Raw genomic sequence first — 16,177 nt, 5'->3', positions numbered from 1 at the left:
GCTATATATCGCTAATAATCTATAATAAATTACTCTATATATACTAGATTATATGACATATAATCTATTATAATGATGATGATATGAAACACAGATTGTTATATTTCTACATTATGTATTATACTTAGAAGTGATAAGAATCTTACACTTTTGCATTCTAGATCATATTGCTGCTGTTCACAATAAAAGGAGGATGGAAACCTACACTGTACTTTACCAATAGCAGTGCTTTTGGAGGGTGTAGTCTTAGCCCAGGGATACCTGTATCGATAGTAAGAAACGAGCATTCTCTCTCTGATTTCTCCTTCAATCTTTTGGTCGATGACCAGGAGCATAACTCCATATAAGTACAGTGCTTCACACTATGACGAGAAAAAGACAACAGCCAAGTTCACAGGAGTACACATGCTTATGGAGTGAAGCTGATAATGTGTAAAAGGATCACTCTGCTCTGGTTCCTCCTAAAAACTTTACATTACAAGGAGAATGCAGGTTCCCCCCAAAGGGTTCTCACCTTCTGTACAGAATGAGCTTCGAAAAGTTTATGCAAAATAAAGTTTAATTTACAATGACTATCTTTCAGTTGGTCTATTTTTCATATTTTGCTTGGGATACCAAAATGGAATCCCAACATTATGAATACATAATAAGTCATTCACTTATTTAACAAACATTTCTTAAGTGATCATGATGTACTAGGTACCAGGCTAGATGTCTGGGATGCAAAAGATAAAGAAGATAGGATTGTTACACTGAGGAAGCTCATAACCTGCACATAATCTTTATTCACTTGTAGCTCTGCTCAAAGTCTACTATGTTCTAAATTCAGACAAAGACCTGCCAGTTAGAAGATAATTATCAGTTTATTTTGCTTCTCCTTAAAGAAGGATACACTGTATGTATTTGTGACTTACAGGAAAAAAAGTAACGCTAAGTTTGACATTCTTGATTTTTAAATTTTAAGTGGTCACTACTACTTACTAGAAGTTGTTTTCCATCTTCATTGAGAAGCACCGTTTCTAAGGTTTGCTGAATATAAACACCTTCATTGAGATCATCTAGATATCTAGAAATGAAACCCCAGAGCAAGTTATTCATTGATAATAAAAATGTTAATATCTCTGAAGAAGGACAGTAAAGATTTTTAAAAGATTAGGCAAGATACCAGGCATTCTGGCCTTCAAATAGTTTGTGGCCATTCATGCTCTTAGGAATAGATTGGTGAGCAGGAACTCATAGTGATCAGGGCCACAGATTATTTATGGCCACTCCAAGTAAAAGGAATATTCCATAGTCCTGATTTACGAATTACAGATATCTTGGGAATAATGGCATAAAAACATGGACTAGTTTAAAAGCTAATGAATAATGAATTCTTATGGGCTAGAAGGAAGACAATATTGTCTGGTCAGGGATAAGAAGGAAGGCTATGGTTACCAACGCTACAAAAATAAGTTCCTTTTTTTTTCCACTTCTCATATATAATAAACTAAATTAGGATCAAGATTGAAAGCCAACTGACTTGGTACAAAGCAAGATGATTATAATCCTTAACAAGAGCAGGAAATAATATTAAAACTCTAAAATACTTAAGATGACTAGTGCCACAGGAAGGAAAAGATAATTATCCATGGTATGAGCTAGTAAATTTCTTAGTAACTCAGAAAGATATACACGTTCTAGTCCATCCCTTCTCCCTCTCCACTATTTACTATCAAAATAAGCTATGACTAAATTAGTCAATACCTGTTTAAGTCTACAATATATTTATGCACACTTTGAAATGCTAAATAAAATCTGGTCACAATTTCTGTGTTGTTTTCCCGAAACTCTTCATCTAAATCCTGTAGCTCTGGCTTAGCTTCCAGTTTGCTTTCCCATAATTCTGGACCCTAAGAAGAAAAACACATTTATGTGAAACATCAAGAAAAGAGTCACAAACCAATAGAATTATTGGTAACAATTTCAAAACAGTCTTTTAAAAATTTGTTCTTATGCCTCAAAAGGGATATCAAAAATTGAAAGCAGAGGAACAGAAAGTAATGAAGATCTCAGAAGCACAGATATAAAATCCCTTTGAAAGAAATGGACTTGAATTGCAACAATTGACATGCTTTTAAGTGTGGGGTACTTCAATGTGAAACACATTATACCAAAGTTATCTTTTTAAGATTTGATTATACTGTGTTAGGGCTTCCACACAGTATATTATTTTAAAGTTAGTTGATACTAAATTTGGTTGAAAAGCTTTTCTTTTTAACTCCTTCTCCATAATTACTTAACCTCTCAGAGTCTCCTGGTTTCCAAGGAAAGCATGCTTTTGTAGAAAAGACTGGTAAGAAAAGCTGTTGAGGAAGATTACCTTAAAATAGCTGAAATCAAATATGATATCTCCGTATTTCTGTTGATCAGCTCGGTCTTTTAACCTGAATACAGCAGGAATAAACTCAGAGAGCCTCAGAAGTTCAGCAATGATGGCATTGCCACAGGAAACAATTCTTAGGATTGCTTGGCCACAGAGGTTATTCTCAGCCAAAAAGTCCAACATCGTGAGGATAATCAACTACTCTGTGCCCGGCCACAGGAAAATGTGTAACTGGCTTCAGAGCTGGGGTCTGTAAATCATCAGATGAAACCAGGTCTGCAGATATACTGGCCGCTCCACTAAAGGACCTGTATCCCCCCCCCCAAAAAAAAGTATGAAAATCTCCATTTTTTTAAGGAACCACGTGAAACACACACACAATATTTTTCTTCCAAACTCACTGAAAGAAATTTGTAACACATAATGAGTTCTGATATGGAGGGAGGGCATTTAATTTCCACTCTTCATGTTTTCCTTGTAGAGGAACTTTGCTAAATTGCTACTCTTGGCCTCTTTCTCAACACTTTATTCACTTCTCTCCATGAGAAAAGACTTGATGTAGCTGATCCCTGAGCTTGTGAGAAGGTTCCAAGGTGCCCTACATTGGGAACAGATTATTAAATTTTCCTTACAGGAATTGTACCACTTCTTTTACCTTTGGGAAAAGATAACTATGTCCTAAAATCTACTAGAATTAGATGAGGGAACAACCTTTAAAAATGTTTTTTTCAGGGGATTCCCTGGCAGTCCAGTGGTTAGGACTCTGTGCTTTTACTGCTGAGGGCCTGGGTTCAATCCCTGGTTGGGAAACTAAGATCCCACAAGCTGCGCGGCACAGCCAAAAAAAAAAGAAAAAAAAAAGTTTTTTTCATATGTCAAGTATGGGAGGTCCTGTTATTGAGACTAATATATGCCTGAGAAATGTGACAGGGTGACTCTAAAAGTAAGGACAACTATTTCATACTAAGCAGTGGAGAAGTTCTGATTAGGAATGTATCTTCAAATGATATCATCAAAACTTCTGACAATAAGTTTTATGCTTAACAAAATTGAGAGTAAAGTTGCAGAAACTCTGTACTCAATGGACAAACCAAGAACAAGTCAAAAGCTGGCTTCATCAAATCGTGATTTCGATAATACAGTGTTTTGTACTCCACAGTTGTCTTTCATAGTATGAGCTTTAAATGGGTAATTTTTGCAAAAAATTTCCAAGGCATCATGCATTTTTCCAGAGGGCCTCCCAATTCTTTTTCACCTCATTATCTTTTGAAGTGTTAATTGTGTCATCATCTTTGTTGCATTTCTCTCCTCTAATTGTTAATTTAGCTAGGTCATCATTTGTGAACTTCATGGAAGCCTAAATTATTTTTCAACTTCATAAAGGCCTGTGACTTCCCAACATTTGCACTTTCACTTGGCATTGGGATCCTGCTCTATCAACATGATGTCAACAATTAAGAAAACTGACCAAGAGACTTCCCTTGTAGTCCCGTGGTTAAGACTCTGTGCTCCCAGTGCAGGGGACACAGGTTCGATCCCTGCTTCGGGAACTAAGATCCCCACATGCTGCATGGCCTGGCCAAAAAAAAAAAAAAAAGACTGACCAAAAAGAAAAGTAAGAATTTAATGACCAAATAGACAGCTTTGGACAAGGATAGCTGAATGAGGACTAATGTTACAAGTGGTCAGTTTATTAAGATGTTTACATCAATGCCACTTTTGAGTTCCTCTGTAGCCACAGCAAAACATTCCTCAATGCCTGTCACACATTTTTAAAGTTCACCCACGTGATGAGCTACCTACTGTAGGTATCTATTACCTGGAAGCTCTGTATAACCCTTCAGGGTTTTCTTTTTTCCTTTTGGAAGTTTCTATCATTGACTCACAATTTGGAAATGTCTTCATTTACTGGGATGCTGTGGCAGCAACTGCTGGCTCCTCAACAGTACTTCCCACTCACCTACTCCTTTCTTATTCTAGAGGACAAAACATTCAGATCCTCACTTTCCCTCCCTTGAAGCCAGGTTAGACATGCGACTCACTTGTGACCGATGAGATAGAAGAAGTCTATGGCAGAACTTTTAGGAAACGTTTTTTTTTCTCCAGCTACAAGGAGAGAGGCATGTCAAGAGAAATTTCTCTTGTTGCTCCGGCTATCCCCCTTCTTCTTGCCTTTGAGTGTGGTCCAATGAATATTTGATGCCTGAAGCTGCAGTAGCCACCTTGAGACCATGAGGTAACAGGCCTAAGAGAAAAAACACCAAGAACCTGCAGACTGTGGTGCGGAAGGAAAGAATCTAAATTCTTAATTGATGTTACTGATTCCTTGATTCAACTGTGGCACTACCTACCTCTGTAATACTTGTTAAATGGACTGCTTTTATGGTTTACCTAATGTTAATTGGGTTCTGGATTATATGCAGGTGAAAGCATTTCCAATGATACAGATTCACTTACTCAACAAATATCTACCCAGTGCCCACTATGTGCCAAGCACTGTTTTAGGACCTGAGGCTACCGTAGTGACCACAACTGACTTCCTGCTTTCATGAAGCCTACATACTATTGGGAGTGGGACAGAGATAAACAAATAAACATATTACATATCAGGCTTTGATAATGCTGTAAAGAAAAGCATGACAAAGGGATGGAGCGTGTGTTATTCTACATACAGGAGAGTGTAAAAGCCTCTCTGGTAAGATGATATTTGAGCAGAGGCCAGAAGCAAGTGAGGGATCAAGCAGTAAGGGTATCTATAGCCCCTAAGATGGTCCCCAATGACCTCCACCTTCCTATTCACTCCCTGAGTGTGACTTACTGTCTCCCATCTAAAGAAGGGAATAGGGCAGATGTGAAAGATGCCATTTCTGAAATGAGATTGCAAAAAAGACTGTGACCTCTGGCTTGGGAGCCCTTTCCAGCGTGTGTGTCTTGGGAGAAACAAGTTGTTAGGTTGTGAGACAGCCCTGTGGAGGAGCCCTATGGGACGATGGAGAAGTCTGCCAACCACCACTTGAGTGAGCTGGAAAATAGATCCCCCCAACCCCAGTTTGTGTTCACAGCACAGCAACCTCCCAAGAGCCCCTGAGCCAAAGGCACCCAGCTAAGCCACATAGCTGATTCCTGACCACAAATGTTAATAAGACAATAAATGCTTATTGTTTTATAGCCACTAGGTTTGAGGGTAATTTGTTAGTTTACTGATAGTGATCTAAGAGAAGGGCATTCCAGGAAGGGGTTACAAGTAAGTACTACGGGACAGAAGCAGAGATAGGGGAGGTGGAGTTGGGTCCCATAGCAGAGATTACTGAGAAGCCACTACGGTTGTCCACAACTCTCTCTCATGAGGGTTGTGTATAATACACATTAAGGCATAAATTAGTAACAACTGTGTTCAGTTTTCTCTGTGATGCTTGCTTGTTAAGACACGTTGATCTCTAACAGGCTGAATTTCAGATAATTTCATTCCATTTTTCCCACTGAAACGGACTGCCTTGGAAAATAAGACAAGTGAGAAAATAAAGGAAAATGAGAACAAAAGTCACCTGAAGTCCTCTGAAGACCACTAAACTAACCCAGGTCTCAGGAGGATGAAACTTTAGACTCAATTCAGAGAAGGTAAGGCTATGATGAACAGGTCTAACTGCTACCATTTGGGTATCAAGATAGGACAGACAACGTGGCCAAAGAGAAAACAGCTTAAAGCAAGTCAACATGACCTGCCTTCTTTCCCAACAAACAGACAGACAGATATACTCGCGCCTGCACGCATGTGGTCAGGGAGGCTTAGGCCTGGGATAATGACTTAAGTCAAAATTCTTGTGTGTCCAAGTCTTATTTTAATCCTTTTTACCTAAGAGTTACACTGCAGGCAACTTTCAAAATATTATTTGGCTAAAGTCTTTGGTAAATAGCCTCACTGTTGGCTGAAAAACTGGTCCTAAAGAACAGAATCTAAGAAGCATAATTAAAGATGCCTAATCATGTTGCAGTGAACTCAGAGGTAGGTGGCTTTATAGAAGATGTTAAGACTTAGTTGAGATTAAAAAAAAAATTCACTCTAGAATGAGATGCAAATAAACATGGTAGAAGAAGCTATATTAAATCTTCCTTTTTTTTTTAAATTGGGGTATAGTTGCTTTACAATGTTGTGTTAGTTTATGCTGTTCAGAGAAGTGACTCAGCTGTATGTATACATATATCCCCTAATTCCCTCTTTTTTGGATTTCCTTCCCATTTAGGTCACCACAGAGCACTGAGTAGAGTTCCCTGTACTATATAGCAGGTTCTCATTAGTTATCTATGTTATACATATTATTGTATATATGTCAATCCTAATCTCCCAGTTCATCTCTCCCCCGCCCCCAACAAATCTTCCTTTTAGAGGTTCTGCTGGTGCTAGGGATGAAGACAACTCATAAAGACCAGCTTTCTCAGTAGAGGCTCTCTTACTATTTGACATGCAATGAAACCAGAGATCCCACTCAATTTCCTAATTTTGTTTTTACAAGGCACCCAGAAAAGTGGTTGTAACTTCATTTTCAAGAATTTGGTACGGAATTATGATTTTTAGTTTGGAAAGTAATCCTAGACAAAAGACAACATGCTTTCAAGAATAAAGCATGGCAACATCATACCAATTACCCAATGAGTACAGAGCTGAATTCTGAAAATTAAAATGCCCTGGGAAGAACCAATCTTTATCCTACTCAGAGGACAAAAGAAGATTGATCTATTTTAATCCTTTTATAAAACCTCAGCTCCATAAAGAAAGAAGCACTGGTCTCCACCAATCCGTTATCAGGAACAAACTATAGCGGTTGTTGATCAAAAGGGACCGGCATATCTCTTCCAGAAAAGTTCTAAAATAAGCCTAATCACTCTAGTCTGAGAATCCTGAAAAAGAAAGAAGAAAAACCGGAAGGTGTTCCCTGTTGTGGGCAAAGGCAGTAAAGCCTCTCTCTCCCCCTTCTCCCAGCAACTCCTAGGCTGGAGGAAGCTCCACGCACTTGGAATCAATCAGGAGACCCGGTTCCATTACCGGCTCTGTGTTTTTTAGTTTCTTTTAACTGTACGACCACAGACAAATTAGGACCCTCGAAACTATTTTTTGAAATTCAAAGGACTTTGGCATGTCGTACATAGGTGGGGGAATTAAGGTGCAGAGAGGAGCAATGATTTGCCCAAACTCACAGCCCGTGGTAGAACTGGAATTCAAACCCGGGTCCGTCAGACCGTAGAAGTTTCCACCAACCACTCAGGTTTCTGGAGAGTAAATGGAGAAATGACGACGTCCACAGAACACTGCTCCCGGAAACTTGGAAGGCTCAGATGCAGACTAAGCAGCTGAACATCACTTCCTAAAGCGCCAAAGAGGTGTGGAAAATTGTTTCCACCTAAGTGGAGGAGATGCAGAGCCTGGACTGCAGCAGCAGCTCCAGGAAAACCCTCACTCCTCCACGCCAGGCTCCCCCATCCAGACCCCACCCCATGCCGCAGAAGCCCCCACCAAGGCCAGCGCGGCCCAGCCCTGGGGCGGGGGAGGGGACGGAGGACGTGAAGGAGTGGGCGCGCGCACACCGCCCCTACTCACCTGTCACGCGGGCCGCGCCAGGGCGCACGCGCAGGGCCGGCGGTCGCACGCGGAGTCAGCGCCCCGGCCACCACCCCTCCGTCTCCGCAGGGGTTCCCTTCTACCCCCAGCCCTTATCCACAGCCGGCCAGACCCCGGCTTCCGCCCGGGGCTCCCTCAGCCGTCACATGACAAAAGGGCGGAGAGCGGGGCGGGGCGTCATGTGACCACTCGCCGGCGACGACTGATGACGCCTGAGCCCGCGCTCGCCGTTTCAGCGACAGGGGAAGGGAGTTAAGGAAGTAGTTGGGGGTCCTGGTGTGGGGAGTCTGGGCGCAGCCAGACGGAGCTACATCGGGCAGCCAGGTAAGGCAAGAGCGGAGCATGGCGATGGGGAGGGTGATGGGAGGTGTTGCCTCCCTCTCGGGCTCTTCGCCGGTGCCGCGAGCTACGGTCTGTGGACCTGTGTTATGGTCCTGGTTTTTTTCACGCCACAGCAATGAGGCTGGGGCGGTTTACCTCCCTCTCCAAGACGCCATCTCTCCATCCTTGGGCTCTATGTGTGTGGGGCAAAGATCACGAATTCTTTTTTTATTTTTTATTGAAATATAGTTGATTTACAATGTGTTAATTTCAGGTGTACAGCAAAGTGATTCAGGTAAATATATATGTATACTTATATATATAGAGAGAGAGTGATTCAGGTAAATGTGTATATATATATTCCTTTTCAGATTCTTTTCCTTTATAGGTTATTAAGATATTGAATATAGTTTCCCGTGCTATACAGTAGGACCTTGTTTTGCCTATTTTATATATCGTAGTGTGAGATCACGAATTCTTGATCTAAATAAATCTGGTTTGAGCCGGCTTTCAAAGCAGGGCCTTGGGCAGATCGTTTAAATAAACTCTCTGGGCGTCAGTTTCCTTTTCTCTCCTATAAATGGTTGTGAGGATTAACCATAATGAGAACGAATTGTAGGGGCACCAGTTTATGGCTTGCCATAGGGAACCTAGAAATGGTGGTTTCCGTTATTGATGTAGCTCTGCCAAATCTTTATTGGTCACCTATTTTGTGTGAAGAGCTGTTCTATGTTATGTGGAATCTGTCAGAATTCTAGTTTAAGTTGCTCCCAGGGTGAAAGAGTGGCAGATATGGGAGCAAGTAGTTATGATGGTTTTTAAAATAGAACGAGGTGGGGGGGGAGGGGGAGAGAGAGAGAGAGAGAGGGATAGTGGTAGCATGAAGGAGAGAACAAGCAACTGAGAGGGCTTCATAAAGATGTAACCTTGCATATTGGAAAAGAAGATACAGTTATGGCTGAACTTGTATAGGGCCCTGTGGATTTAAAGGAGGTCAGCACAGTATCTAAATTATTTGCTCTGTGCATACCACTTGTACAGAAAGATGAGAGGAGTATTTTTATTTTTATATTAGCTAATAATTGGCCTCACCTACAGAGAATCTTATAAACCTGCTCTGATCTGAATGTTTGTGTCCTCCTCCTACCCCCACCCCCCAATTCCTAAAGCCAGTGTGATGGTATTAAGAGGTAGAGCCTTTGGGAAGAGCTTAGGTCACGAGGATGGAGCCCTGCTAATAGGCTTAATACCTTTATAAAAGAGGCTCCAGAGAGCTCCCTTGCCCCTTCTACCATGTGAAGATACAGAGCTAGAAGGCCCTGGCCATGAATCACCAGAAGAGGGTCTTCACCAGAATGCGACTATGCTGGTGCCTTGACCTTTGGACTTCCCAACCTCCAGAACTGTGAGAAATGTTTTTGTCATTTATACGTTACTGTGTCTGGTATTTTGTTACAGCGGCACCAACAGACAAAGACAAGGCCTGTTAGGGAAGGCAACATAACATGCTAGGGAAAAGCTCAGGAAGTGCATAACCTTGTTTTAAACTTTCTTTGAGTCCATAGGTACAGAGAACAAAACAGTCACAGTTCCCTGGGGAAGGCTCCAAAGGGGGTTAGTTTAAACCAGGGTTTCTCAACCACTGCACTGTTGACATTTGGTGCCAAATAATTCTTTGCTGTGCGGGGCTGTCCTGTGAATTATGTACTTTGCTGTACTTAGTGGGAGAAATAGGGAAAAATGCGTTTAGTCCATCTTTCGCCTCCAGCCATTCTCTTTGCTCCTCGATCTGAGTCGTTCCTCTTGATAGTGCAGAATTAACAGACGAATGTTTTCCCCACCTCTCTGCAAGTGTAAAGTTTCATTGGAGTAATGTGAATTTTGCATTCATATAAGGATGGCTACCATGTAGCAGACACTTTACATTTATCCTGGATTACATTAATCCTTATATACACTGTGTCGTAGTCAGCTCAGGCTGCTATTAAAAGAATACCATAGACTGGTGGCTTAAGCAACAGAAATTTATTTCTCACAGATTTGGAGACTGGAGGTTGGGGACCATGGTGCTGGTATGGTTGGATACTGGTGAGGGCTCTCTTCCTGGTTCGTAGACAGCCACCTTACTGTATCTTTTCATGGTGGACAGAGAGAGCAAACCCTGGTGTCTCTTCCTCTTCTAATGACACTAATCCCATCATGAGGGCTCCCCCCTCATTTAAACTTAATCAACTCCCAAAGGCTCCATCGCTATATGTCATCACATTGGGAGTTAGGGTAAACATAAATTTGGGGGGGACAAAGTTACCTCAGTGTTCTCCATACTTGAATTATTTGGGGTGCTTCATAAAAATACAGTTTCCTCAGTGTCCACTAGAGACTGATTCAATAGGTCTGAGATAGTATCCATTAATAACTATTTTTAGTAAGTATTTCAACTGATTCTTAAGATCAGACAAGTTTGAGAAAACTACGAAATTTAATTTCGGGGACTTCCCTGGTGGCGTAGTGATTGAGAATCAGCCTGCCAATGCAAGGGACGCGGGTTCGAGCCCTGGTCCAGGAAGATCCCACATGCCGCGGGGCAACTAAGCCCCCGCTCCACAACTACTGAGCCCGCGTGCCACAACTACTGAGCCTGTGCTCTAGAGCCCGCGCTCCACAACAAGAAAAGCCACCGCAATGAGAAGCCCGGGCACCACAACGAATAGTAGCCCCCACTCACCGCAACTAGAGAAAGCCCGCGCACAACGACGAAGACCCAATGCAGCCAAAAATAAATAAATAATAAATAAATTTATTTAAAAAAATTTAATTTATTCTTATAATAATGCTGTGAGGTAGATGTGATTATCTCCTTTTTACACGGGAGCTAACTGAAGATAGAGAAGTTAAGCAACTCAACCAGAGTGATGCAGTTTTAAGTGGGGTGGACAAGGTGGAATTTCCAGGCATTCGTGTCCAAGGTCAGTTCACTTATGCGCTATTCTGTATTGCTGCTCACAGTATTGTATGATTAACTTGATGGTAATATTTGCTCTCATTGTAAAAGATTATATGCCAGACATTATTCTGAGTGTTTTGTTATAGGTATGAACTCATTCAGTCCTCCCAGTAATCCTTGAAGTTGGCACTGGATCATGCCCATGTTGCAGAAAGGAAAAGTGAAGCATTGAGAGGTTAAATAACTTGCCTAAAGTTATTCAGCTACTTAATTGGCAAAATCAGGCTTCGAGCTCATGTAGTCTGGCTCCAGAGGCTACAGTGTTTAACCCCTACTAGAGTTTTTAGTCATTAACCCCTACTAGTATCACCTCCATATTCTACTCTATAATGTAACTAATGTTTATTTTTAATATAAACGTGTTTCATGTTATCTTTAAGTAAAATTAATATTCCAGGAAGATATATCATGTTCATACTGTGGCTTTACTCCATCTGGCTTACCCCCTGGTGTGTGTGTATGTGTGTGTGTGTGTGTGTGTGTGTATACACTTTGATAATTGTGTTTCCAGAACAGTGCTATCCAGTGCAGTAGCCATTAGGCACATGTGGCTATTTAAATTTTTTTTTGATTTTGCATTATTTTAATATAGCAAAGCATTGACAAGAATAATAAATAGGCAACTTATTTGATAAATTTGGTTTTATAAAAATATTTGTTGAACAGAGTTGCTTGAAAAGAGGCAAAAAGACAGTATGTAAAAATATTAGTGATGAAATATTTACATATACCTATTTCAAAAATTAGAATAGAAAATATTCTCCATCTAGAAGCATTACTTCTGAGATTACCAGGTTCCCTGGCACCTGTAGTGTTTCACAATTTAAAAAATCATGGTCTTCAGAGAAGAGTCGTATGAAGGTGTCAACAGTTTCACATTCATATCATGACATGCAGTTTTGAAGAGAATCACGGGAAATTCTATGAAAAATTAAAATAATAAGACCACATTGAGATAATATATCTTCAGAAAAATACTAGTGTCATAGTATTAAAGACAGAGATGGCTAATAAACTGATTAATGAATGTAAATATGTACCAAGAATAACAGTTTCTTTTTTTTTTTAAGTTTTGGTAATCAATATAAAAAGATTTCTAAATCTGTTTTAATGCATGTAGATATATGTTACTATTAGTTTTTAAAAGTGTAGTTGACTTCCAATATGGCTATTTAAATTTAAATTGATTAAAATTAAATAAAATTTAAAACTCAGTCACGCTAATCACATCAATAGTCATGCTATTATGACTCTCAGTAACCACTGCTAATCAATAGTCACACGTGCCTAATAGCTTCTGTATTGGACAGTGCAGATTATAGAACATTTTTGTCATGGCAGAAAGTTCTATTAGACAGTGCTGCTCTAGACAATTTAGACTTACACTAGAATCAAGATTGACTAGAAAACTGAATTCTTGAACCATATCGTTTGATCTTTGCAGGATTGTGTTTTTTGAGTAACAGTTGGTGTTATAATAGGTATACCCCCAAATCTAAATGGCTTTGCACAATTGAAGTTTTTTATTTCTTTCATGCATGGAGCCTGTTTGGTGGGCAGTTTTCCTCCAAGCAGTGAAGTAGGAACCTAGGCTCCTTCCATTTGGTGGTTCTCTATCTTCAGTATGTGGCTTCTAAGGTCATTGCTTGCCTGTTTCAACCTGACAAATGGGAAAGACTGTGGAGATAGAGTGCCATTTTCATGGATGGGGCTGGAAATGGCTTCTGTTTCACTGCCTTGAATTCAATCATACTGCCACACCTAACTGCAAGGAAGGCTGCAAACTGTGGTCTAGCTGTACGAGCAGGTTGAAGAGGAAATGGGTTTGGTGGGCACTGAGCTGGAATCTGCCACACGTGTCCTGTCCTTAGCTTACCTTGAGACATAATCTAAGAAACAGTCCTCAGAAGCTTACTATTACTGTATCGTAAGAATATTATTAAGGACATTTTTCAGTATGATTCTTATTATCTCATACGTGATGATCCGTGCTGCCTTGATTGCCATGGAAAGCCTTATTTTTCTTGAGTTCTTGGCGTACTTTATGGAGAAAGAGAATTCTGTAATTTTCACTTTTTGTTTTGCTTGTCAGGAAATCTCATAGCCAAATTTGTATTTACAAATATAGTGCTGTGTAGAATCATAAAGAATCCTAAAGCTTATATGATTACATTCTAAATTTTCTCATGTACTTGGTTTTCCCTTTAATCTGTTTTTCGGTCCTGATTTTTATGAATTTACATATTTTCCATCTTATTGCATATGTTTGTGTTTATATTGTGTTAACCATCCCAACTTGTTTGGTGTAATAAAGTGAGATTGTAAATAAATACTGTCTTTCGCCAAAACACACATATTCAAAACACCATTATTGTTGTTTTTTTAAAATTTTTTTTTATTGAGGTATAGTTGTTTTACAATGTCATGATAGTTTCTACTGTACAGTGAAGTAGAGTTCCCTGTGCTATACAGCAGGTTCTCATTAGTTATCTACTTTATACATATTAGTGTGTATATTGTCAACTCCAGTCTCCCAGTTCATCCCACCCACCCCCCCACTGCTTCTCCCCTTGTCATTATTGGTTTTTCATTCATATACACGGTCATGTCTTCTCTCAGTGTGAAATTTTAACACCACAGAAACTCCCAGAAGATAACATAATGAGAACCCTTGTTCCATCATCTGGATTTTAACATCTGTAACATTTTGCCATATTTGCTTCAGGTCTTGATTTTTAAGATCATTTAAAGAAAAAAAACAGATAAAGTTAAAGTCCCTGGACCTATAAGGTCTACCTGGACCTTTATCCTTCATTAAGACCCTCTATGCTATGTTCCAAAAAATACTTGCTGAATATTTGTTAATTGAATGATTTGAATTGATGACGAGTTGTATTGTGGATGTTTGTAGTAGATGAACACCTCAAAACTAGAAATTAACATCTTAAACATCTTCTCTGTGACCTTCCCTTTTTATACCCTGTGTCATTTTTAATGAATCTAATGATTGACAGGCCTACTTGTTGAATGAATGGGTGAATTTAATGAAAAGGGACCAATAATTGAGAAACTCCTGTAGTAATCCAGTTGTGAGGTAAACATGGTGGCAGTGGAGAGGATTGGAAGGGCCACAGATACTAGGCAGCTCAGAGACAGTCAAGCAATCTGTCCATGGTCACTCAGCAGTACAGGGGCAGAACCTGAATTCATGCTGTATCAGTATGGTTATGAGAAAATACCTTTTTTGCTACCATACAGCCTTTCCTCTAAGCCTGTGTAAATTCTCTCCACTTTTCTGGATGGTTTCAGTGGACTGAATTTCAGGTGGTTTGTGAATTAAGCAAAGATGTCTTTTTGTAGGGAGCTTTACATAAGTAGTCCAAAGCTTAAAGAGTTGTTGATTGAAGATACAGATTAGGGAGTGTTTTAATATGAAGATAATAATTGAAACTATTACAGTGGGTGAGCTACCAGAAGATAAGAATTTACAGAAAAATTCTATTTTTTTCTTAAACAGAATCTGGGATCTCACCAAGTCTATAAATCTTAGAACCCAGAGGAACTGTCAGAAATAAAAGTTTTCTTATAGTTTTCAGAATTCAATATGTATATGTGTCAGATAAGTTAAAAATTACAGGTTTTCAAAATTCTCCCTTATTAAACTATTTTATTGCTACTATTTTCATTTTTTTGGAAGAATGCTTTATATGAGCAATGTACTTTTTCTGACACACTTATGTTTTAGGTTTTTAGGAACTGTGCTGTTGTTGAATTCTTCAGAGAATCAGGGAATCTTTTGGAAGAGGGTGTTCTCCCTCCTTTATATACTGAAGTACATCTTCTTTATTTATTGAAATTCATCTATTGTGTTTGGTGGCCCAGATGATGGGACAATGCTTTGATATCCTTTCAAGTGATATAGAATGTAGATAATTGTGTAGCACTTGTGGGATATTGGATACATTCATATGGATGTTTATAGTGGTTCTGTTTTCCTATGCAGTTATTATTCTTATTCATAAATTTTGTTTCATTGTGTTTGAAAACTTAGGTAATAATTTCAAGATGCCAGGGCGTTCCACTTCAAGTTCAGGTTCAACTGGTTTTATATCCTTCAGTGGTGTAGAATCTGCACTCTCCTCCTTGAAAAACTTCCAGTCCTGCATCAGCTCTGGAATGGACACAGCTTATAGTGTTGCTTTGGATCTTGTGGAAACTCAGAGTAAGTAATAATTAAAATTTATTTCTTTTGTGTCTATTTTGATGTGACCCTGAGTGGTGGCATTGCTCTAGGGATGCAAGATACCGCTCACCTTTTGGGTAACCTTGGGACAATCATTTAATCCCTCTGGGCATCTGTTTTCTCATCTTCTTTTACATACCACATAGTGATGTACTGCGGATAAGATGAGATTGACTCATTCATATGTGTTCAGACCCCCATGAGCCACTAGAGACTGCACTAGAAATTTATGGGCTGTAACATGAAGGTATCTGACCTCAAGGAACATACAATCAAAAGTATGTGACATTTGTGGGACTTCCCTGGTGGCGCAGTGGTTAAGAATCCGCCTGCCAATGTGGGAGACATGGGTTCGATCCCTGGTCCAGGAAGATTCCACATGCTGCTGAGCAACTAAGCCTGTGCTTCACAACTACTAAGCCTGCACTCTAGAGCCTGTGAGCCACAACTACTGAGCCCACACACCGCAACTGCTGAAGCCTGAGTGCCTAGAGCGCATGCTCCACAACAAGAGAAGCCACCGCAATGAGAAGCCTGCGCACTGCAACGAAGAGTAGCCCCTGCTCGCCGCAACTCGAGAAAGCCTGCGTCTAGCAACAAAGACCCAACACAGCCAAAAAAAAAAAAAAG

General features: G+C 40.0%; 2 protein-coding genes across 3 annotated transcripts in view; one reads left to right on the top strand and one right to left on the bottom strand.

Moving 5' to 3' along the window:
* WASHC5 (WASH complex subunit 5) overlaps window positions 1–8,112 on the bottom strand; it is a 54,155-nt gene extending 46,043 nt beyond the window's left edge. The window contains exons 1-7 of the mRNA XM_082675098.1: window positions 7,959–8,112; window positions 7,559–7,725; window positions 4,408–4,610; window positions 2,363–2,673; window positions 1,747–1,892; window positions 982–1,066; window positions 262–362 (exon numbers count right to left, since the gene is read on the bottom strand). Coding sequence (XP_082531224.1) covers window positions 262–362; window positions 982–1,066; window positions 1,747–1,892; window positions 2,363–2,548 — 518 coding nt within the window. The 5' untranslated portion in view covers window positions 2,549–2,673; window positions 4,408–4,610; window positions 7,559–7,725; window positions 7,959–8,112. The remainder of the gene's footprint in view (window positions 1–261; window positions 363–981; window positions 1,067–1,746; window positions 1,893–2,362; window positions 2,674–4,407; window positions 4,611–7,558; window positions 7,726–7,958) is intronic.
* Window positions 8,113–8,192: 80 nt separating this feature from the next.
* The window catches only part of NSMCE2 (NSE2 (MMS21) homolog, SMC5-SMC6 complex SUMO ligase), a 224,180-nt gene continuing 216,195 nt past the window's right edge, over window positions 8,193–16,177 (top strand). For both annotated transcript variants that reach the window (XM_082675228.1, XM_082675229.1), the window contains exons 1-2: window positions 8,193–8,303; window positions 15,356–15,526. In XM_082675228.1, coding sequence (XP_082531354.1) covers window positions 15,370–15,526 — 157 coding nt within the window. In that variant the 5' untranslated portion in view covers window positions 8,193–8,303; window positions 15,356–15,369. The remainder of the gene's footprint in view (window positions 8,304–15,355; window positions 15,527–16,177) is intronic.

This window comes from Grampus griseus, assembly GCF_964374135.1.
Source record: "Grampus griseus genome assembly, chromosome: 17".
In the NCBI taxonomy this organism is placed as follows: Eukaryota; Metazoa; Chordata; class Mammalia; order Artiodactyla; family Delphinidae; genus Grampus; species Grampus griseus.
This window is presented reverse-complemented; position numbering and strand designations above follow the sequence as displayed.